The sequence below is a fragment of the Pseudophryne corroboree genome, chromosome 2 (assembly GCF_028390025.1).
Source record: "Pseudophryne corroboree isolate aPseCor3 chromosome 2, aPseCor3.hap2, whole genome shotgun sequence".
NCBI classification, from domain to species: domain Eukaryota; kingdom Metazoa; phylum Chordata; class Amphibia; order Anura; family Myobatrachidae; genus Pseudophryne; species Pseudophryne corroboree.
The window spans coordinates 202,197,462-202,221,156 of NC_086445.1; the positions used below are offsets into that span (position 1 = coordinate 202,197,462).

At 41.8% G+C, this 23,695-nt stretch overlaps 1 protein-coding gene and 1 long non-coding RNA gene across 3 annotated transcripts in view; one reads left to right on the top strand and one right to left on the bottom strand.

Annotated features, from left to right (window-relative positions):
- Positions 1–2,362, top strand: part of LOC135008889 (uncharacterized) — a 55,125-nt gene extending 52,763 nt beyond the window's left edge. For both annotated transcript variants that reach the window (XR_010208499.1, XR_010208502.1), the window contains one exon: positions 2,074–2,362. This is a non-coding gene — a long non-coding RNA (uncharacterized LOC135008889). The remainder of the gene's footprint in view (positions 1–2,073) is intronic.
- VDR (vitamin D receptor) overlaps positions 1–23,695 on the bottom strand; it is a 363,421-nt gene that overhangs the window by 170,554 nt on the left and 169,172 nt on the right. The window contains exon 2 of the mRNA XM_063952232.1: positions 3,908–4,058. Coding sequence (XP_063808302.1) covers positions 3,908–4,056 — 149 coding nt within the window. The 5' untranslated portion in view covers positions 4,057–4,058. The remainder of the gene's footprint in view (positions 1–3,907; positions 4,059–23,695) is intronic.

Here is a 23,695-nt window from a genome sequence, read left to right on the forward strand (position 1 = left end):
CATCAAAGACCATTCTATTTGGTCTGTTGGACCTTCTTGGGCAGCCCGCTCTGGTGCGACCCTTGAACAATTTTGCAAGGCAGCTACGTGGTCCTCAATGAACACATTCATAAGGTTCTATGCCTTCGATACTTTCGCCTCCCAGAATGCTTCCTTTGTACGCCGGGTTCTTGTGCCCGCTACAGTGCGTCCCCTCCCATATGGAACTGCTTTAGGACATCCCCGATGTTATTCCCTGTGGAATACCAGTGTACCCCGCTGCAGAAAAGGAGATTTATGGTAAGAACGTACCCTCTATTAAATCTCTTTCTGCGAGGTACACTGGATTCCACAGAGCGCCCACCCTGACGCACTTAGCTTCTTTGGGTTGCTATGGCATTAGCCGCTGATACCTTCTCCTGTCGTGAGAATGTGGTGTCTGTGGCTACTAACTGTTGTAGTCTCTTTTACCTGCTACTGCATTGGACTGGTTGACAAAACTGAGCTCCTGTGCACAGAGGCGGGGTTATAGAGGAGGCGACGTTGAGCATCTTGGGAACAATCAAAGCTTTTAGCCTGTTGGTGCCTCGGATCAAGATCCTACTCTACACCCCGATGTTATTCCCTGTTGTATCCAGTGTACCTCGCAGAAAGAGATTTAACAAGGGTAAGTTCTTACCATAAATCTCCTTTTCAGAACATTTTACAGATGGTAACACGTTGCATAAATACAGGTTATCATGGTTATATTTTTCCCATGTTATATACACATTTTTTAACCATAAGGGCAAGCTAATGTTTATGGAAAACATAGCAAAGCGTTGTTATCAGTTTAAACAGCCATACTTTTCAGATACCTAAAAATACACGTATGGTTCCCTATGTTCAGGTGCTCGAGATACACAATATATAGTGTAATGTTACACAGTATAAATGCAATACAGCTCTTCCCCGGAAATCCGGACGAATTGAAAAATTGAATATGACAAAAAGAAGATATATAGATATTACATATTGTACGCAAAGATTGTACACATCTCCAGCCTAGCCAATGCTTCTTCTAATTCTTTTGGGGGTAATTGGATCCTACAAAAATGATGTACTGTATGTCTTTAAAATGTGGCAATATGCTATTTGACCTTAAACCTTTTTTAAATATTTTGTACTGTAGCTGTACGGACATCCTCTCTTTCAGCATGCGGGAGGCTCTTCCCACCTACTGGTTCTACAAGAACACTATGTATTACATTCTTGCTGCGACATAAGACTACATTTTTAATGTCATATCCTTCTTAATGTATTCTGATGTGTAGTTGGAAATTTTAGATGTTTCACTTTTACAGTTTTTTCATGTCACAAGTCCCACACCTTTGTACTTTATCCTATGATTAGATGCCAGAGTCCGAAGCGGGCCTGATTCAGCGTTGTACGCCAATGCATTCACAGCTGCGAACCCGTATACAGATACTGTGCAAAAATATGCAAATGTCTCAGCCTCCACGATTTATATCGAGATCCCCACAGGCAGCTTCGCAGATCCAAGCCACTGCATACAAAAATGTAGCACCAGTCGCAGATCATTCGTCTGCCACAGTCCGAAGTAGCCATGGTTGCGCGGACTGGACATGGGAACTGAGTCGCTGACGCCATGACTTCTGCATATGAGATCACAGTAGCAGGCTTGGACATGCCCCCGAAAATGGGTATGGCTGTGACACTCCTGCATTTTTGATGCCACTCCCCGTTACCTTCTTCAAAAGGTCCCTGCCTGTCAATAATATTCGAAAACTCGCTGCAACCGTCATGATAAGCGAATCGCCCTGCGTGCATAAAACATGTGACACATGCGCAGTATGAACTCTGTAAATATCGGCATTGCCCATATCAGGCCTACCAAGCGGTTTTTCAGTTCCTCAGCCCATAGATACCTGTACACAAATTTGTGATTTTCTTGGTTAAATTCATTAAATGACCTAGTCTTTTCATAAAATACCCAAACATTTATTTATAATTTTCTCGAATTGCTTATGCTGACCATGAAACTTAGTAATGAAGGCTATCCCCACCTTATTCCTACTGTTTTTCTTTTCACAGGAAGAATCTGTGTTAATTCTTGTTGACCTATCACATAATGTGTATGTATCCAATAAAAAAAAGAAATTTCCTTTTTTTACTATTTGCGGATCGTAGCCATTCTTTGTAAATTGCTCGTTTAATATTTCTTTGACAATAACAGTAAACTATCTTGGAAAAATTCCTTGTTTTCCTATAACACTTGCAGTTTGGAAACGCAGAAAGCCAGTTGCAATAATAGTTACTATTATAATGAATAAATGAACTGCAGTCGGTTGGCTTGATGTAATTTGCTGTGAGCATCACATTATTTTCAATAAAAATTGTCCAATCTAAAAAAAATCTACTGATTTGGAATAGTAAGTTAATGTTTTTAATCATTATTATTCAGATGTGCAGAAAATTTCTCCAAGGAAGAGGCATTACCTCTCAAAATGAAAAAAAAACTATGGAGTCTATTTACTAATAAAGCTGGCCATACACATAAGGATAGATTGTCCAATCTGGCTGGTTGGAATGAAAATCTGGTAATGTATGTGAGCTAATGACAATTGACCATTTGCTACCAAACACTGAAAAGCAGATGGTCAATCAGACAAAATTGGTTAAATCCATTTGATTTAACCAATTTGCTGAACGACCATTTTTTGTCAGTTTTCTGGCATTTCGGAGCAAATGGTCATACCAGTTTTTCATTCCAAACAGCCAGATTTGACAACCAATCTGGCTAGAGCCACGGAGAGCATGATTTAACAGTTCTATCTTTACACACATAATACATTTATTATGAAGAGAACATTTATCTGGCACTTCACCCCATCCTACTATAGGCACTGTGCACTCCTATTATAAAGTTTGAGAGAGAAGTATATGACATTAATTAAGCCTTTGTATTAAAATACTTTTTTGTACACATAAGTAGAACAAATGTTGGGCCTAATTCAGAGTTGATCGCAGCAGCAAATTTGTTAGCAGTTGGGTAAAACCATGTGCATTGCAGGGGCGGCAGATATAACATGTGCAGAGAGCGTTAAAGATTTGGGTGGGGTGTGATAAAACTGAAATCTAAATTGCAGTGTAAAAATAAAGCAGTTAGTATTTACCCTGCACAGAAACAAAATAACCCACCCACATCTAACTCTCTGTCACACCTGCAGTGCACATGGTTTTGCCCAACTGCTAACAAATTTGCTGCTGCGAACAACTCTGAATTACTCCCGTTGTGCGAAAACCTTTCAATTTGTCTTTGTCCTTGAAGCTTACAATGAGTTGATTATTAAAAAAACATACAAATAATAGTAATTTACCTATTAGGCTAACATGAACATAATGGTGACATTAAAACTCAAGGCAGAATACTATTAATAGTTTGTAACACAGTGGTTTCCAAACTTTTTTGAATCACGGCGCCCTAGAATATCAGAATTTTTTTCACGGCACCCCTAGGCCAAAAATTTCTTATTGAGAAATTTAGAAAGAAATATTACATTAAGTAGATCGCGTTTATATGTCATCCTTAGGGTCAGTTGTGTGGTGAGGGACAAGATTTGCTTCTGTTTGTCCCCATATTTTATGACTGGCAGCCACCAGCACTGGTTTTGCCAATTATATTGACCATGAATAATTTGAATGGGTCCTGGACCACCAACCAAGGGCACCCCTGCAAGTGTCCCGAGGCACCCCAGGGAGCCACGGCACACAGTTTGGGAACCTCTGTTGTAACATTTAAACCAGCCTATTTTAAAACATTGAACTACCTATTGCTTTTCATTTCAATGTCACAGCAATCCAGGTTGTAAAAGCACATCATTGCAAACTTGGGGAAAAAAAAAAAACAATCTAATCCATAACTTACCTGAAGAAACCTTTGCAGCCCTCACACGTCATTGCATTAAAGTGGAATCCAGTTGCTTTGTCTCCACAGACTCCACATATCCTGGGTACGTTCTTATCAAATTCCATGTCAGAATCAGCAATGGATGTGCTTGCTGCTGTATAATTCATGACTGCAACAGACAGACAATATATCAACCACTGTGTATAATGTACTGTATAAACAACATAAAAATTATTGTTAGTGGCTGTCAGGAGAATATTACAAATGTTACTAACATCCCAAATCTAGATAAAGCACATGTGGCTTGCTGCTACACAGCTCTGCTCTTAATGGAGAGGCCCTTTATGCCAGGACGTGTGTGTCACTTCTAGACTGGTGGTGTCCATAGGCAAATGCAAAGGGAGGGTTCCAGTTGCCCGGAACCCCCCTCCTCCTCCTCTTGGCAAGTGGCAAACACCCCTCTAGAAATCCTGCGTTTGCCACTAGTGTCACGAGAACTTACGTTTTCAAAGACAAAAAAATAAATAAAAAAAAAACAGTTCATGAGGACACTGGTGTGGATTCTGAGCTGGAAGTAAAAGTAAAAAAATTGCATGCTACTTTACACCAGATCAAAACCACGGTGCACTGCAGGTGGGGAAGCACGGAGACAATTATTTACATTGCACCATCATATTCAATTACGCAGTACAACTGGAACCAAGCACAGTAACAAAACCAGATTGGATATTAACAGACAGACAGACAGAAAGGTAAGTGCCCTGCTAGCAAGCTTGTATTCTATAGGGAAATAGGAATTTGATACAAGACGTTAAGTGCTACATACTGGATACTGATCCTGAGAGACTGCAAAGCTAGAAAGTGCTTAATGGGCTGTATGATCCAGCCACACAGCAATGTTGGCAGCAACTTTGTCCTGGGGTCAGAAGGTTCTCCGAGTATGAAAAAAGCTGATTAAATCATTTGCAAAATGTTTGTTCTGGAGGAGGAGCAACCACGGCGGACGGCCTGCCCCCAATGGTATACCTGGAATACTTTGGCCCGCTTTCAGTTGGCGAGAGTGAAATGTAAGGTAGAGCAGGTAATGATTGAGCGACCGAAAAAACACAGAAGAAATTTGAGTTGTTTTTATCTTGTGCAATCAGGACTCAAGTAATGATAATAATATTAATAATAATAATAATAATAATAATAATAATAAAGTCACTTATTAATTATCTTTCAGATAAATTATGGACCATCAAAAATAAGGCTAAACATTTTAAAACAAGAAAAAAAGTGCTATAAAAGAAAAGTGATTAAAGATAATTTAATTTTCACTGGGAAATACATAAACTATTTATACAAGGATGTGATTTAGAGTCAAGCAATATATTTAATCTGACTGTTCTGCTGAGAGTTAACACTTCTATGACTCGCGTGTTCTTTAAGTGTAACTACACAGAATACTTAACATAGTTTAGTATCAATTTCACGGTTATTATTTTAGGGTACTGTGGTAGGGACAGGGCTCTGATGTACGAAGGCAGAGCGTCCTTATTATACAGGATAGCATCAATTAAGTTTGTATTGCACTAGGTGATACAATGTATAAATATAGATCTTGTTCTCTAGGGCAGACATATCAACTGTTAAGATCATTTAAAAGCGTGTTGGCTATCACTTTCAATGTTTGCCTTTTGTATAGGATTATATATCACAGTACTGACAGTTAGCAGGCACACCAATGATATGCCTCCCATATAGCATTAAACTTGGTGCATGTGTATTGCTTGTACTCTTATAACGTAACACTTATTTTTAGCAGTTTTATTTTTTATGTCACTTGTGTACTGTACAGAGATAATCATTGCCATACATATACGAGGGTGGTTCAATAAGTAAGGTAACAAGACCTCTCATGTGTGTAATGTTCTCTATGTCATTCTCATTTCCCACGGGACACAGCAGATAGACCCCTACTTCCCCTCACAACTATTAGACTGCGCCTCATATCAGTCACACTGTCCCAGCATCAGCTGTAAGATGGGGGTATGGTGGAAACAGGGTCACACATTGAGGCGCGTAGTGTGATCAGCGTTCTGTGTCTGAAGTGCACATCAGCAGCTGAAATTCATCGCCAACTTGTTGAGGTGTACGGTGATAACGTTATGTCACGGAAAAAGGTCAGGTTTGGTTCACGTCCTTTGATAATGGCAGGACAGATGTTCAAGATGAGCAGTGATCCTGCCAGCCAAGCACGTCCATCACAGATGACAATATGTGTCACATTGAAGGTCTGATTCAGGAAGACAGCAGCTGCATTTCAGTTAGTGATATTGCTGACAAACTAAACATCTCAGTGGGTACTATGCACATCATTCATGAGCAACTGGGGTACAAGATAAAAAGTTAATTCTTCGTACCGAAGCAACTCACAAGACGTTCACAAAACCAATATGATGGATTGTCTCTACCACTTGGAGGGAGTGCAGTTCCTATAGCGTACGGTTACCGGCAATGAAACGTGGGTGCATCATGTGACACAGGAGACAAAACAACCATCCATGCCATGAAAACACACATCAACTAAGAAGGTCATGGTGACCATATGTTGGGACAACAAGGGTGTGGTTCTTATTGATTTCCTCATTTAACCGCCCAGGGAGATACTGTGAATGCTGACCACTATTGTGACACTTTGAGCCAATTACGGAGTATAATTCTTTGAAAACGACCTGGGTTGCTGCAAATAGGCATCATATTCCTGCACGATAACGTCAGGCCACACTCAGCCAACTGTTATGGTGCTACTATTGGGAGGGACTTACTGAACCATCCTCCTTATAGCCCTGACCTGGAGTTGAGTGATTTCCATCTCTTCGGACCATTGAGGAAGCACCTGGGTGGAAGACTATTCACAAGAGACGGTGAAGTTAAGCAAGCAGACATGTCCTGGGCTTCAGGCACTTGACCCGGATTTCTTCTATACCAGGATAGATGCCTTGGTGTACCGTTGGAACAAATGCTTAGACAAGTATGGGGACTTTGTTGAAAAATAATATGTGCTACACTATCGATTATATATGTACGACTTGAATACATTTATGAAATGAGAGGAATTTTTACCTTTTTTATTGAACCACCCCTGTATTATTTCATCAAATGTTCTGCGTTATATGTAAATATCACATTCTCTTGTTCTAAATAAAGACGATAATTTTCTGTCCTGTGTGTACTCTGAATGGAATAACACAGATCTAAGGCTTAAATAGAAGGCTAACAATTACCATACAGTGGGCATAATGCTGTATACATAGAGTAAATAATAAGATTTTACTTACCGGTAAATCTAATTCTCGTAGTACGTAGTGGATGCTGGGGACTCCGTAAGGACCATGGGGAATAGACGGGCTCAGCAGGAAACAGGGCACTTTAAGAAAGAATTAGTAATACTGGTGTGCACTGGCTCCTCCCTCTATGTCCCTCCTCCAGACCTCAGTTAAGGAAACTGTGCCCAGAAGAGCTGACAGTACAAGGGAAGGAATTTGGAATCCAGGGTAAGACTCATGCCAGCCACACCAATCACACCGTATAACTCGTGATAAACTTACCCAGTTAACAGTATGAACAACAACAGAGCATCAGACAAACCTGATGCAACCATAACATAACCCTTATTTAAGCAATAACTATATACAAGTATTGCAGAAGAAGTCCGCACTTGGGACGGGCGCCCAGCATCCACTACGGACTACGAGAAATAGATTTCCCGGTAAGTAAAATCTTATTTTCTCTAACGTCCTAGTGGATGCTGGGGACTCCGTAAGGACCATGGGGATTATACCAAAGCTCCCAAACGGGCGGGAGAGTGCGGATGACTCTGCAGCACCGAATGAGCAAACACAAGGTCCTCCTCAGCCAGGGTATCAAACTTGTAGAACTTTGAAAAGGTGTTTGAACCTGACCAAGTAGCCGCTCGGCAAAGCTGTAATGCCGAGACCCCTCTGGCAGCCGCCCAAGAAGAGCCCACCTTCCTTGTGGAGTGGGCTTTTACTGATTTTGGAAGCGGCAATCCAGCCGCAGAATGAGCCTGCTGGATCAAGTTACAGATCCAGCGAGCAATAGTTTGCTTTGAAGCAGGAGCACCCAGCTTGTTGGATGCATACAGGATAAACAGCGACTCAGATTTCCTGACTCTAGCTGTTCTGGCTACATAAACCTTCAAAGCCCTGACTACATCCAGTAACTCGGAATCCTCCAAGTCACGAGTAGCCACAGGCACCACAATAGGTTGGTTCATATGAAAAGATGACACCACATTTGGCAGAAATTGCGGACGAGTCCGCAATTCTGCCCTGTCCATATGGAAAACCAAATAGGGGTTTTTTATGTGACAAAGCCGCCAATTCTGACACACGCCTAGCCGAAGCCAAGGCTAATAGCATGACCACCTTCCACGTGAGATATTTTAACTCCACGGTTTTAAGCGGCTCAAACCAGTGTGATTTCAGGAAACTCAACACCACGTAAAGATCGCAAGGTGCCACTGGAGGCACAAACGGGGGCTGAATATGCAGCACTCCCTTTACAGACGTCTGAACTTCAGGTAGAGAAGCTAGTTCTTTTTGAAAGAAAATGGATAGGGCCGAAATCTGGACCTTAATGGACCCCAATTTTAGGCCCAAAGTCACTCCCGACTGTAGGAAGCGAAGGAAACGGCCCAGCTGGAATTCCTCTGTAGGGACATTCCTGGCCTCACACCAAGCAACATATTTTCGCCGTATACGGTGATAATGTTTAGCCGTCACGTCCTTCCTAGCCTTTATTAGCATAGGAATAACCTCATCCGGAATCCCTTTTTTCTACTAGGATCCAGCGTTCAACAGCCATGCCGTCAAACGCAGCCGCGGTAAGTCTTGGAACAGACAAGGTCCCTGCTGCAACAGATCCTGCCTTAGAGGCAGAGGCCATGGGTCCTCTGTGAGCATTTCTTGCAGCTCTGGATACCAAGTCCTTCTTGGCCAATCCGGAACAATGAGTATTGTTCTCACTCCTCTTTTTCTTATGATTCTCAGCACCTTGGGTATGAGAGGAAGAGGAGAAAACACATAAACCGACTGGAACATCCACGGTGTCACCAGTGCGTCTACAGCTATCGCCTGAGGGTGTCTTGACCTGGCACAACACCTCTGTAGCTTTTTGTTGAGGCGGGATGCCATCATGTCCACCTGTGGTAGTTCCCACCGACCTACAATCTGCGCGAAGACTTCTTGATGAAGTCCCCACTCTCCCGGGTGGAGGTCGTGCCTGCTGAGGAAGTCTGCTTCCCCGTTGTCCACTCCCGGAATGAACACTGCTGACAGTGCTCATACGTGATTCTCCGCCCATCGAAGAATTCTGGTGGCTTTCACCATCGCCCCCCTGCTCCTTGTGCCGCCTTGGCGGTTTACATGAGCCACTGCGGTGATGTTGTCTGATTTAATCAGCACCGATTGGTTGCGAAGCAGGGTCTCCGCTTGACTTAGGGCGTTGTATATGGCCCTTAGTTCCAGGATATTGATGTGAAGGCAAGCCTCCTGACTTGACCACAGCCCTTGGAAACTTCTTCCCTGAGTGACTGCCCCCCCACCCTCGCAGGCTTGCATCCATTGTCACCAGGACCCAGTCCTGAATGCCGAACCTGCGGCCCTCGAGAAGGCGAGTACCCTGCAGCCACCATAGAAGAGACACCCTGGCCCTGGGGGATAGGGTGATCAGCCGATGCATCTGTAGATGCGATCCGGACCACTTGTCCAACAGATCCCATAGAAAAAGTCCTCGCATGGAACCTGCCGCAGGGAATGGCCTCGTATGACGCCACCATCTTTCCCAGGACTCTCGTGCAGTGATGCACCGACACCTGTTTTGGTTTTAAGAGGTCTCTGACCAGTGTCATGAGTTCCAGAGCCTTCTCCGTCGGGATAAAAACCTTCTTCTGGTCTGTGTCCAGAATCATGCCCATGAAGGGCAGACTCGTCGTAGGAATCAGCTGCGACTTTGGAATATTCAGAATCCAGCCGTGCTGTTGTAACGCTTCCAGAGAGCGTGCTACACTAATCAGCAACTGCTCTCTGGACCTCGCCTTTATGAGGAGATCGTCCAAGTATGGGATAATTGTGACTCCTTGCTTTCGCAGGAGAACCATCATTACTGCCATTACCTTGGTAAATATTCTCGGTGCCGTGGACAGACCAAACGGCAACGTCTGGAATTGGTAATGACAATCCTGTACCACAAATCTGAGGTACTCCTGATGAGGTGGATAAACGGGGACATGAAGATAAGCATCCTTTATGTCCAGAGACACCATAAAATCCCCCTACCTTGCGATGACCGCTCTGAGCGATTCCATCTTGAACTTGAACTTTTCAAGTATATGTTCAGGGATTTTAAATTCAATATGGGCCTGACCGAACCATCTGGTTTCGGGACTACAACATGGTCGAATAATAACCCCCTCCTTGTTGAAGGAGGGGAACCTTGACCACCACCTGTTGAAGATACAATTTGTGAATTGCAGTTAACCCTGTTTCCCTCTTGGGGGGGGGGGGGGGGGGGGGAAGCAGTCAGTGAGGAGGCATCTTCTCAAAGTCCAGCTTGTATCCCTGAGACACAATATCTATTGCCCAGGGATCTAACAGGGAGTAAACCCACTTGTGGCTGAACTTACGAAAGCATGCCCCCACCGGGCCTAGCTCCGCCTGTGGAGCCCCAGCGACATGCGGTGGATTTTCGTAGAGGCCGGGGAGGACTTCTGTTCCTGGGAACTAGCTGTGTTGTGCAGCTGGTTTCCTCTGCCCCCGCCTCTGGCAAGAAAGAACGCACCTCGGACTTTCTTGTTTCTTTGTTCGAAAGGCTGCATTTGATAATGACATGCTTTCCTAGGCTGTGCAGGAATATAAGGCAAAATATCAGAATTACCAGCTATTGCTGTGGAGACCAGGTCCGAGAACCCTTCTCCACACAATCCTCAGCCTTCCATATGCCACTTAAGTTGGCATCATCTGTCCATTGCATATTCTACAGGATACGTCAAGCAGCAATCGACATAGCTTTGCCTCTAGGACCCAGTATACTCATGTCTCTTTGGGCATGTTTTATGATATATATCTCTTAAGACAGCATCTTTAATATATATATATATATATATATATACATATCTCTCTCTCTATATATATATATATATATATATATATATTATATATATATATATATATACATACTAGGGTCTCAATTTCTGCTGATAAGGTACCTGTCCACGCCGCCACAGCGCTATAAACCCATGCCGACACAATCGCCAGTCTGAGTAGTGTACCAAAATGTGCACACTATCTGCAGGATCCCTGAGAATAGCTAGGGCTACCTTTTGGGCAAACGTGACACCCTAGGGGAAGATTCCCATCACATCCTGGCCCTAGTGGGGAAAGGATAATGCCTGAGAATTCTTTGTGGGAAGCTGCAGTCTCTTGTCTGGAGATTACCGCTCTTTTTCCTCATGAGAGGAGGGAAATTTACCTCAGCTTTCTTCCCCTTAAAATGTGTACCCTTGTGTCAGGGACAGATGAGTCATCAGTGATATGCAAATCATCTTTATTACAATAATCATATATTGAATACTTTTCTGCCATTTTGGCTGTAACTTTGCATTATCGTAGTCGACACAGGAGTCAAACTCTGTGTCGATATCAGTGTCTATTATTTTGGATAGTGAGCATTGTGAGACTCTGAAGGTCTCTGCGCCATAGGGACAGACATGGGTAGATGTCCTGTCTGTTCTCTAATCTTTTGTGCAATAAATTCACCTTAGCCCTTACACATATCCAAACAGGTGTCGGCGTTGTCGACGGAGACACCCTCTCACACACATATTAGCTCCATCTCCTCCTTAGGGGAGCCTTTTACCTCAGACATGTTGACACACACGTACCGACACACCACACACACAGGGGATGCTCTATTTGTAGACAGTTCCCCCACAAGGCCCTTTGGAGAGACAGAGAGAGAGTATGCCAGCACACACCCCAGCGCTATATGACCCAGGAATCACACAGTAACGAAGTGTTAACCCAGTAGCTGCTGTATACATTGTTTTTACGCCAAATTTATGTGCCCCCCCCCCCCTCTCTTTTTCACCCTCTTCTTTCGTGCTTCTGCAGGGGAGAGCCTGGGGAGCTTCCTCTCAGCGGAGCTGTGGAGAGAAAATGGCGCTGGTGAGTGCTGAGGAAGAAGCTCTGCCCCCTCAGCGGCGGGCTTCTGTCCCGCGATTTTGTGTAAAATAATGGTGGGGGGCTCATGCATATATACAGTGCCCAACTGTATATATGCCCACTTTGCCAAGAGGTCTCTAATTGCTGCCCAGGGTGCCCCCCCCCCTGCGCCCTGCTTTTGAAGTCTTCTTGCTTCTCACGCCGGTTTCTGGCTTCTGGCTCTGCGAGGGGGACGGCGGCGCGGCTCCGGGATCGGACGACCAAGGGTGCGTTCCTGTGTTCGATCCCTCTGGAGCTAATGGTGTCCAGTAGCCTAAGAAGCATGACCTTTCCGCAGTTAGTAGGTCTGCTTCTCTCCCCTCAGTCCCACGTAGCAGAGAGTCTGTTGCCAGCAGATCTCTCTGAAAATAAAAAATCCTAACAAAATACTTTATTATCAAGCTCAGCAGAGCTCACTAAAGTGCACCCAGCTCTGTCCGGGCACAGATTCCAACTGAGGTCTGGAGGAGGGACATAGAGGGAGGAGCCAGTGCACACCAGTATTCCTAATTCTTTCTTAAAGTGCCCTGTCTCCTGCGGAGCTTGTCTATTCCCCATGGTCCTTACGGAGTCCCCAGCATCCACTAGGACGTTAGAGAAACTAATACTATTATTATATATGTCACTTTCTGAATAGTACTATATATATATATATATATATATATATATATATATATAGCGTACTATTCAGAGATATAGATATATATATATATATATATATATAATGTCAATTATTACCATTAAACATAAAGCTATACACTATTACAGACTGAGTACGCTATTTGCGTACTGAGTACCGTAGGGGTACGCACTTAGCGTAACAGACGCTGAGCCGTGGGCGCGACGCACGAGCGATGCGTACCGTCACGGTTTCACGCTTCGTACCAAGCACGCTATAGGCGTACCGAGTACCGTACTACTACGCTATTGGCATAGCGGACGCTGCGCCGTGAGAGTGAGACACGAGCGGCGCAGACGCTCACAGAATGATACAGAGTAAACCTTATTAATAAAACACAGTATGAATATGCTTATACTCTAAACCTTAGTAGTCAAATACTACAATGATGTAACGCCTAAAAACCTTAACAATGTGTATGCTGTTTGAGCGATTGAGACGCTAAGAAAAGCCCTTTGCAGTAAACAGTGAAAACACAAGACCTAGTTTGGATTTAAAACCGCAGCAGTTCTAACACTGCCGTGGATTGTTTAGAGAAAAGGGGAAAAACACAATACAAGTTATACACTACAAACTAACATCAAAATCTAACACAATAACAGAGAATAATATGAACAATAGCGAACAATTGCAAACAAGAGTGAACAAATGGAAACAAATGGCGAACAAAATGGATAACAAAATGGCTACAGAGAAATATACATACGTGGGGATGATTCGCAAGCGCGTCCTGGATCCAGCCCTCAGCATTCAGAGAGAAAGCCTTCAGAGAGAGTGTGTCTGGCCAGGCAATGGTGGTCTTTATATACACAACATACATTCACAATACAATGGTCCCTGCAATCTCATTGTTTCATTGGACACAGGAATGTGTCTCCACATTATAGCAAAGGTCATAGGTGGATTTGAACAGGTGGGCTGTGTCTTTCCCCAACTGCTTTGGTGGGAGGTATCCTCAGGATTCCAGCCGCATGTGTAAATACAGTTAATGTTCATAAACTACATTTGTACATAACTATACGAAGGAGCGAGCGATCCTTTCCTAACTAGCATCAGAATGTTACCCTTAAAATATCCTACAGCTGGATACTAGACACCACCTTTCAACCTTTATCTGACCCTTCCTATCATGCAAAGAGGAATCTCTCTGTCCAGGAACCGTTTAAACTAAACATACTCGCTGACATTGTCTAGGGGAATATTAGCTATAAAGCACACTATATGGGTTAAATATGCTACGATCGAGTCGCACGCTAGACGCTCACAAACTCCGCCGTAAATACACATCTCATGCGCACGAGACGCTGGTGCGTCCCTTACGCAACTTGCGGGTATGTGCACGTACGGGGGAGTGGGTGCACGAGCAGCGCGCGTGTGCATGAGGGGTTAGTACAAGGCATATGAATCATGATATTTTTCGACTTTGACAATATATATATATATATATATATATATATATATATATATATATATAGCTTTAAGGGGCCTATCCAATTAGGTGAGAGCTGGGTCCTGTGAGCCAGTCTCACTGTGCACACTCACACTGCAAATTATATTCACAATCTAATTCCAAGTCACATTGATTTTCTAGATAAAATTTGTATTTTTTGTGTGCAACCCCCTGAGCAGGTAAAAAAAAAAAAAAAAAAAGGGAGGGAAAATGTTATTAAGCTAAAATGTCAGATCACAGTGTACAGATGGAGCCTCCCTCATCGTTGCTGTTTCTCTGCTAATCGGAAGATTAGTCATGCCTAAGCGATAGCTCAGGTTGTTCAGTTGTTGCACAGACAGCCGCGTTGAGGCATGACTACATTCGCAGCATGCAATACACATCTTCACCACTGGGTGGCTAATGCTCCACTAATCCAGTACTGTAGAGCGAATAGCAACGGACTGATCTACAAGCTCTGGCAAATGGTCAGTGACGACTGTAATGTTACTGTATACTATACACACAGACCAATGTTATCTTTTTAAGTATAATGAGGAGAGATAAAAGCTCCTGGATACCAAAACACATTGCTTAGCATCTCTGTACAGTATTTTCTATTTGAGTACTAAGTAGCACAAACAGCTTGTAACGTACTCTGCTATAAAGGATACAGCGGCAAGTGTAATCTTTATAAGTACAACGGGGAGAGAGAAAAGCTCCTAAGTTCCTGGATTCCAAAACACTGCGCTTAGTGTCTTTGTACAGTATTTTCTATCTAGCCAGAAACCCTGCACCCCGTGCAAGCTGGACAGACAATTGGAGGGGAACCAACACACGGTTTCTTGCCGTTTCCCTTTGCGGTGTCACATAAACTAGTGGGCAGTCTGCCCCAAAAACCAAGATTCTCCTCTTTCGTATGGTAGTGGCTTTGAGTCTCTGGGACTCTGGGAAACCGGAGATAACGGGACGCAAAGTGGACCCATTTTTCCATAGACTATAATGGGTCCGTTAATTCAAACCCACCATGGGTTCTGACGCTTGCCGTTAGCCTTGTGGGGGTCACAGAAACTTGGGGTTGGTATCCTCTGGTAGCTAATCGTCTCCCCTTCCATAACAACCCAGTTCTGAGCCGATTGAACCCCCAGAACCGGATTTGTCTATGGGAACTCATTGCCGCAGTGTATTTTAAATAGCGTAATGATACGCGGGTACAGCATTGCCCACACAGGGTACAGTAAACTAGTTCTTGTGCTATAGTGTACTGTATTTCAATGGAGACCACACGCATGCGCAATGGTGATTTAAAAAGCGACATCTGGTGGATGATCGCAGGTATTACACTCACCAGTAACGCCAAACGCCATGATAAGCTCTGTGGGCCTCCCTACGACTAGGCACACCATAGACAGCATAGATGAGCGAGGCTCCATCTGTAGATCCTCTGGTTAACCCATTCTAATGAATAATCATGCACTTAGAGGGAATAAAATAATATAACTGGAGCCAGTAAAAGACATTTCAGTTTTCAGGAGAACATCTCTTAAAACCTCAATAATCGGTTAACATACAGGGTTAACATGTATGTGATACAAGTACTGTACATAGAGGTGTTGTATTTCTTTATGGTCACTAACAGTCTTCTATATGACCCTGATGTCTCCGTTATCACTTTTTGGAGTCCAGGATGGTTTCCTCACTTTTTCATGCACTTCCCCCAGGTTGCATTTAGTAGGAAAATCGCGCAACTTTGCAGCGAGTCCAAAACCATTCTTGCATTTGTAATTTTATCCTGTACTACTCAGGTGCGCGCGTTCATGCTATGCATGCAAGTTTCATGAAACAAACTAACTTTTGCAAACTCGCACCTAATCGAATTGACCCGTAAATGTATCAACTGTTATTTGTGGGAGAGACACGTGTTATATATGCAATCAACGTTGATTACATCTGCGATTGCATGCATGTACTGAGTTGGTGCTTTGTCCAGATATCAGAGTTCAGTAGATATTTTATAGTTGCATTTACTACTCTCCAAAAGACAGGCACTAGCTATTGATACTGTCTGCTAGAACAACTTACACTGAGCATATAAGCAACAGTCAGTCAATATAGCATCCATGCAGTTCCACCCCTCTCACAGTGTATGGGAGCTCACTGTGCATTGAAGATCATGAAATGACAGGTAGAGCAAGCCAAGATGCAGGTAACAATTGGGACCAGTCACTAAACAGAGGCAGATTAAATGGAACATTTTACATATAATAACTAGTGTTTGCATATGTGCTCTATATTTACTTCTACAAATTGTTTCCAGTGTTGCAATAGGCTGGTTTTTTTTGTAATGTAGAATATATTTTAGATTAATTTATACATTTGTTAAATATGTACAGTCAATAAAATATTTTCATCACATAGTATTAGTCCAATGATATGGCCTCTGTAATAGAAATACACATGTTAAGATTTTAAGCTTATTTGCTTCTCTTATAAGTCTTAAAAGTGTCAGTCACATAAGAGATATGAGCTGAGGATAGATAGACATCAGCTACTGGTAAATGGGATGTCCTTTTTATTTTGTATGTGAATTGACTTTAGAATCTTCACACACACACACACACACACACACACACACACACACACACACACACACACACACACACACACACACACACACACACTGGTAGATTTCCCACTAAGCACATGAGGCATGTGCCTAGGGGAACCACTTTGCTGGGTGGCGGCACAGCAAACTCCACTATATGAGAGGCCTGCTATGCCGCTGGTCACATGTGGCCAGGTGATTTTTATTTTTTTGTCATTACAACTTGTTTTTATTTTGCAATTGGGGAGTAAATTGTGGTATAGGAGGTGGTGAAGGTAAGGTTGAGGCTGCCTTGGCGGTCTGGAGGCATTAAGACAGTCTCTGACGTGAAGGGGGTGAAGGGGGCAGTGACGTAATGGGGGGGGGGGGGGGGGCAACCAATAAAGTTTTACTTTACAGTAGAGAAAATAAACAGTGGCCACTGTGCATCAATTTTTTTTTTTTACAGGATATAATTAGAAGCAGCAATTTATACAGGTGGGGTGGTTGATACAGGGAATTAACCTGGCTAGTATGTGAAGTCAGTAAGGATTTTTCCATTCCGTGTGGTTAAGTTGGCAGGTGACTTGCTTGTTGTCGTTTTTTGTGTTGCTTGGGTTCAACACAACAGAGCTATAATTTATAGAAGATTGACCTAAAGCTATTTGAGAAGCTCATGACAATTAATGTCCTATTAAGATACATTATTCCCCTTCTTTTAGCAGTTACCTACTCGGTACAGGTTGAGTATCCCTTATCCAAAATGCTTGGGACCAGAGGAATTTTGGATATCGGATTTTTCCGTATTTTGGAATAATTGTATACCATAATGAGATATTATAGTGATGGGACCTAAATCTAAGCACATAATGCATTTATGTTACATATACACCTTATACACACAGCCTGAAGGTCATTTTAGCCAATATTTTTAATAACTTTTTGCATTAAACAAAGTGTGTGTACAGTCCAACAATTCATTTATGTTTCATATACACCTTATGCACACAGCCTGAAGGTCATTTAATACAATATTTTTAATAACTTTGAGTATTAAACAAAGTTTGTGTACACTGAGCCATCAAAAAACAAAGGTTTCACTATCTCACTCTCACTCAAAAAAGTCCGTATTTCGGAATATTCCGTATTTCGGAATATTTGGATATGGGATACTCAACCTGTACAAGACAGTAGAATAAATATCTCTAATTTTTGTGGGACTGTAAACTTACTATAAAAAGCAAAATCTATTGTCAAAATAAAAATCAGTGTACAGTAAATTAGATTTATATACCACTAATTTGTAAACTTTTATTGGTTTATTTTTATTTTGTTGTCAAAACAAACTGTCACCAGTTGAACGAAAGTATTGCATAGATTTTGTGCAGTATAAACTAAGGGCATCACAAGGCATTATAGCGTGACAAGTTATATATGCATTTTCACTTGCCTACATCTCACACATGTTTGCATGATGAAACATGGCAGCCCACCCATGGACACCATTGTGCTTCACTTACATAATTAACCAGATTATAGTGGTTCAGTTACAGACACATTAGAGGGCAGAACATGCCACACAATATTAGTTTAGAGTTTCTGTAGGAAGTTGAAGGACTCAGATATGCCAATGGAAACAATTACAGAACCAGTTTGGCATCTACACAAACCTGTCTTGTTATAATAACTGCAACACACTGTAAATGTAAATCTAGGCACACTGTACATGTATTGCTTAACTTTATCAACAGTGCCCTAATTATCTGTTAGCACATTTCAAGAACAGATTTGTATGCAGAAAAGCACAATGTAAATGTACACAATTAAACAATTAAATGTATCCAGATAAAAAAGGTTAACATCCATTTAAAAGGAAGTAAAAGTCTGTCCCATCTTGTTAAAGTCACCATATAGTGCTGCAAAGCTCCGCATGTGGGTGTACTGTGATTTGTGCTTATAGTATTTGACTAAAGAATGTGACCTATGTCAAGGCAAAATGAAGAGAAGATATTCAACATAAAATTGAAGGTTGCTATGACAACAAATACCAGCAGTAACATGCCAAATTAATAAAGTAATTACATTTTGTTGGCATTTGTACACTGGGGCTGAGAAACGCTATAGGGGTAAATTAACTAAAGCTTCTAAAAATTATAAATGGTGAACAGATACATGAAAGCCAGAATCTGATTAGTTGTTATTGGCAACATCACAACTACTCATTTTTAGAAGTTTTGGAAATTTACCACATAGGCTCCATATTACCATGGCAACACCAAAGTACACATGGTCACCTCCAGAAAAATGCTGCTAGAAAGTTACAGGACCGACTTACCTGCTCTATCTGGGATTTCAGAGGTACCTGCATGAAACACCCTTGTAAGACTCCTTTTGAGTTTTTAATATGACTGGTTTAATCCTCACTGAGGAATGTCAAGTCTACATCGCTACCATGTGCAACAGCAAGCAACATCCAAATCACATCTTATGAAATGCTATAAGGATGAAAACATAACACTAACAGTGTACTCACGGGCAGCACAGAATATCAGAGGTTGCTGAGACTTACCTACTGCTGGCTGTGGTTGAAAACCTCTACTGAGTTCAATACCACATTCTCATAACTACAGTACCTTAGATAAAGTAGAGCAGAGTGAGACCCACATCACTTATGTGCCGAGTACACGGACGACTGCTGCTGCCAACATCTCCAATTGATAGTATAGCACTTTGTCACAAAATCAAGGGATGTGAGAGATCCTTAAGTCAGGGTAGACCGTCACCTACGAGTTTCTTTTCAGACAAGAGTATAACACTTGAAGCATTGGTCTCCTTCTCTTACAGGATGCACTTGAAATATACCCCTAGAACTACTGTATATACACCAATTCTTGCAGATTCTCCTGTCAACCAGATGGATTCCTTTTCTTAGACAACCTTGGAGAATGATTAACATGGCCTACTGTAAAATCTAAAACCCTTATCCACCTCTCAAAGCAACCTGTATAAATTGTTCCATGATCCAGACACAGCTTCTGACAGATTACAATCAGAGACGCAGAGTTACAAGATAGAGGCACTCTCCATGGTCCAGTATCCTCTCTGCAAAGTACAATATCAATCCATCATGTTCAACCATTCCATAGGGAACAGAAAATAGATGCCATATATAATTTTGTATTAGACATAGAAATATAATAACATGGGAACTGCATTAAGCAACAAGTATAGTGGACGTTATCCCATCTCTCGCAATCACTAGCCATAGCTGTAGAGTTAGCTCAATTCATGGGAATATGTTACACAGAGATGCCCCCCCCCCCACCCCGAACATTGCCCTACAGCTGCCCTTACGACTGGTAACTTATCAGATGCATACACCTTCAAATTCCTGAGCAGGTTACGCTAGCCTGATAACCACATTTTTTTCCCACTGCTACACACACACACACACACACACACACACACACACACACACACACACACACACACACACACACACATTCTAGTAATTTACCAACAAAGAAATGGTCCCCTTCATATTCTAGTGCACTTGCACACCATTATCTTTATATTCAGCTGATTCATAATGGTTCCACATGCCTTTGAGGGAATGTTGTGTACACATGTTCCTTTTTTTTAAATAAAAATCTAATATTCATCTTTTAATTTATATGCTTACATCTGCCAAAAATGTGATTTATTTTTGTCTCCCTCAGCCCATTTTATCCCTCCCAGAAATTATAAAGAAATTTGATACTTGCCATAAATTTAGCAATTTTAAAAATACACTACAACATATTCCAGCCCCAAGCCTTGGTGATGGCATTTTAGCAATTGCTCTCAATATAAATATCTAACGTTTTCTTATCAGAAACATGGCTTCTATCTTTGATATGATCTATGTCCCATCTGAGCAAGAATAAGAAAGATTCTAGAATTATGGGACTTATCCAACATCCCATAGGAAGGGATGGTATCGATATACTGTCAGCCACCATCCCGATGGTCAGAATGCCGACAGCTCAAAATTTCAACAGATCCCAGTGAGTATTTTAGTCCTAATTTCTAACCCACTCTCCCGCAGCCTAACCCTAACCACCCCTCCTGCAGACTAACCCTAACTGCCCCCATCCTGCAACCTAACCCTAACCACCCCTCCTGCAGTTTAACCCTAACTGAAACCCCTCCCACAACCTAACTCTAACCCCCATCCCCCACAGTCTATTCATTAACGGCTCTATACATGACCCACTATTCTGAACTTACTAGTCCCAGTGTTAAGAGTTCTGAAATGTAATAGAAGAACTAGTCATCCAAGCAGTAATAATTGTAGGACTAGTACTATGACGTTCTAAGAGTAATAAGTAAATCTGTTTAAATTAATGTATTTCTGAACCTAGACCACGCTTTTCTCAACAACCCCCCTGCATATTATATTCTTGCCCTCCTTTATATTGGATCAAATGGGACTGTGTATATTAATGTGATCTCACTTTATGCTCAACCTCTTTCTGTCAACTGTGACAAAATGTGATGAGGAGGTGTAATCTTTCCTCATTACCTCTTTCTGGGGCATATTAAGCATTCATTATTTTAGGTAAAAATATATTTCACCTAAAATAGTAAAATTAAAAGGAATGGAACTATTCATTACATAAGAGATGTTGGAGATATCACTGCTAACTCCTGCATACCTTGCAGTCCCCATATGGCACACCATCCCCACACACCAGTATGTTAAAATAATTCCTCATGCTCCAAAAACACGTTTGCCTCATACTAGTAATCCCACTCCTTTTACACTGACCTTCCCACCACAGGATTACTCTGTTGTCCACCCATCCTGCTGCTAAATTCACATATATCTAATGTAAGCAATTAGATCTATGAAGTTTCCTTGGGGACACCATTCCTTCCTCTGTTGTAAGAAAGACTAGCATATTTGATAGCTGTGGTAAACAGCTGAAGTTGACCCTGTCTCCTTTACTCCCTGCACACTTCAGTGTCTCCCAGGCCTGGGGCCCCCAATGCAGATTATGTCCAATTTGCTATGCAGCGCCTCATCAACTCCTTCTTTTCCGACATCAAGTCAGCCTTTCACACAGAATTACGTCAAGCCATCCCAGACTTCCATAAAAATATCATGAAGCTTGGAAACCATACTGATGCTTTAGAATACAAGATGACCAACATCTGAAGATCTCTAGCTGAATCCAGTACAGAGCTTTCCTCTCTACATGAGAATATGTAATTCTTGTCAAAGATATGCAAGAACCTTGAAAACAGAGCAAGGTGGAAAAAAATTTGTATCAAGGAGGTGCTCTAGTCCACAGATGTCCAAACTTTCCCTGGGCTCCTCACTGGATTTTTCAAATCAATCCATCTGAAGACTGCAGGCTCTGACCTCTTCATAGACAGGGCTCACCATGCCAAAATCTGTCCCAGTCAGGTACCTCAAGATATACTGTTACTCTGTGGATGCAATTCTATCATATTAAGGAGAAAAGAGTGACTTCCATGAGACCACCAGTTAACAATATCACTGTTGCTTCCTATTGAAGCTTCTAATCTTCACAAAAACAATACCTCTATTTGCTAAAACACCTGCTGAAGGGATTATCATCTTGGAAAAGCTGGGCCTAGTTTCCTCTACATCTGCCCCTCTTGTCTGGTCTATACCCCTTCAACTCAAAATGCATCCCTTGCCCCAGAATGGCAGAGCATTTAAGCACAAGATGATCATACCTCAATATCTGTTTGGAAGTGGACTACTGTAGGACGTCACGTTTTGTTGTTCAACCAGTCATGTTACATTGGCAGAAAAAGGTTAAGAAACTCCTCTGCTTCCTTTCATAAAGTGAGGTCCCCACAGTACAACCAAACCCTCCTTTATCTCAAAATAACAGGACTTTACTGATCCTGTTCAGAGTAACCTCCTCACTGTCTGCGATCATGACCAGCTAAACCTCCCTGAAGTGGGGAACCTTCCTGCCTCCCTCTTTTTCTTTTAGAAAATTCACCAAAAAGGTACCATGCACTATACAGACTGGTTATAAACAATTGCCTACCACTGTTTCTGATTGGTTTGGACTGTGCCCTTCATATAATCAAAGGCACTGGTTCTTTATACAAACGTTTCCTTTAGTGCTTTCTATAAACAAACTTTAAAGAAAAAAAATAGAAGGGACTAAAGGAGACATTAAATAAATATAGGGAAAGTACAAAGTCTGTAATAGAGAAATCGGAATGGCACTGACAGAAACTGAAAAATGGGCTCTAAATGATTAGTATGTCTGAACTTACACATTATCAAGATTATAAATAGAAAACAATATACATAAATCCGATAGCATTGGAAAACTGTAAGATAAACAAGAAGATTGGTTGGTGGGGATTTATAAAGAAAAAGCTAACCTCTTTTATATATTTCTTTTCAATGGTTTTCACAAAGGATGAAAAGGCTGGGAAATTTTCTATGTGTTGTATTAACCTATGTACACATTTAGATATCGCTAATCTAACTGCAGAGAGAGCAGAGATACTATATAAGCAATTATTGAGTAGCATATTATTCAGAATGGTAGCCTACTAGATGATAACATATTGTTGATTGCATAACACCCACATACAGTCCTGACTGATGTACAAAGTGACAATTTAGCTGGAATATGACTCTATCAACAACCCATACAAATGTGTTCCTACAAACTGCACTGACTCATAGCTGTGATGAGTTTTTAATAATCACTGCACTATCCACATTTCTTTCTTTTAACCTTATTTTGCTAATTTTATTAGTAGTGTTTAACTTGCATATTGAATGTAGATTAAAAAATTGATATGT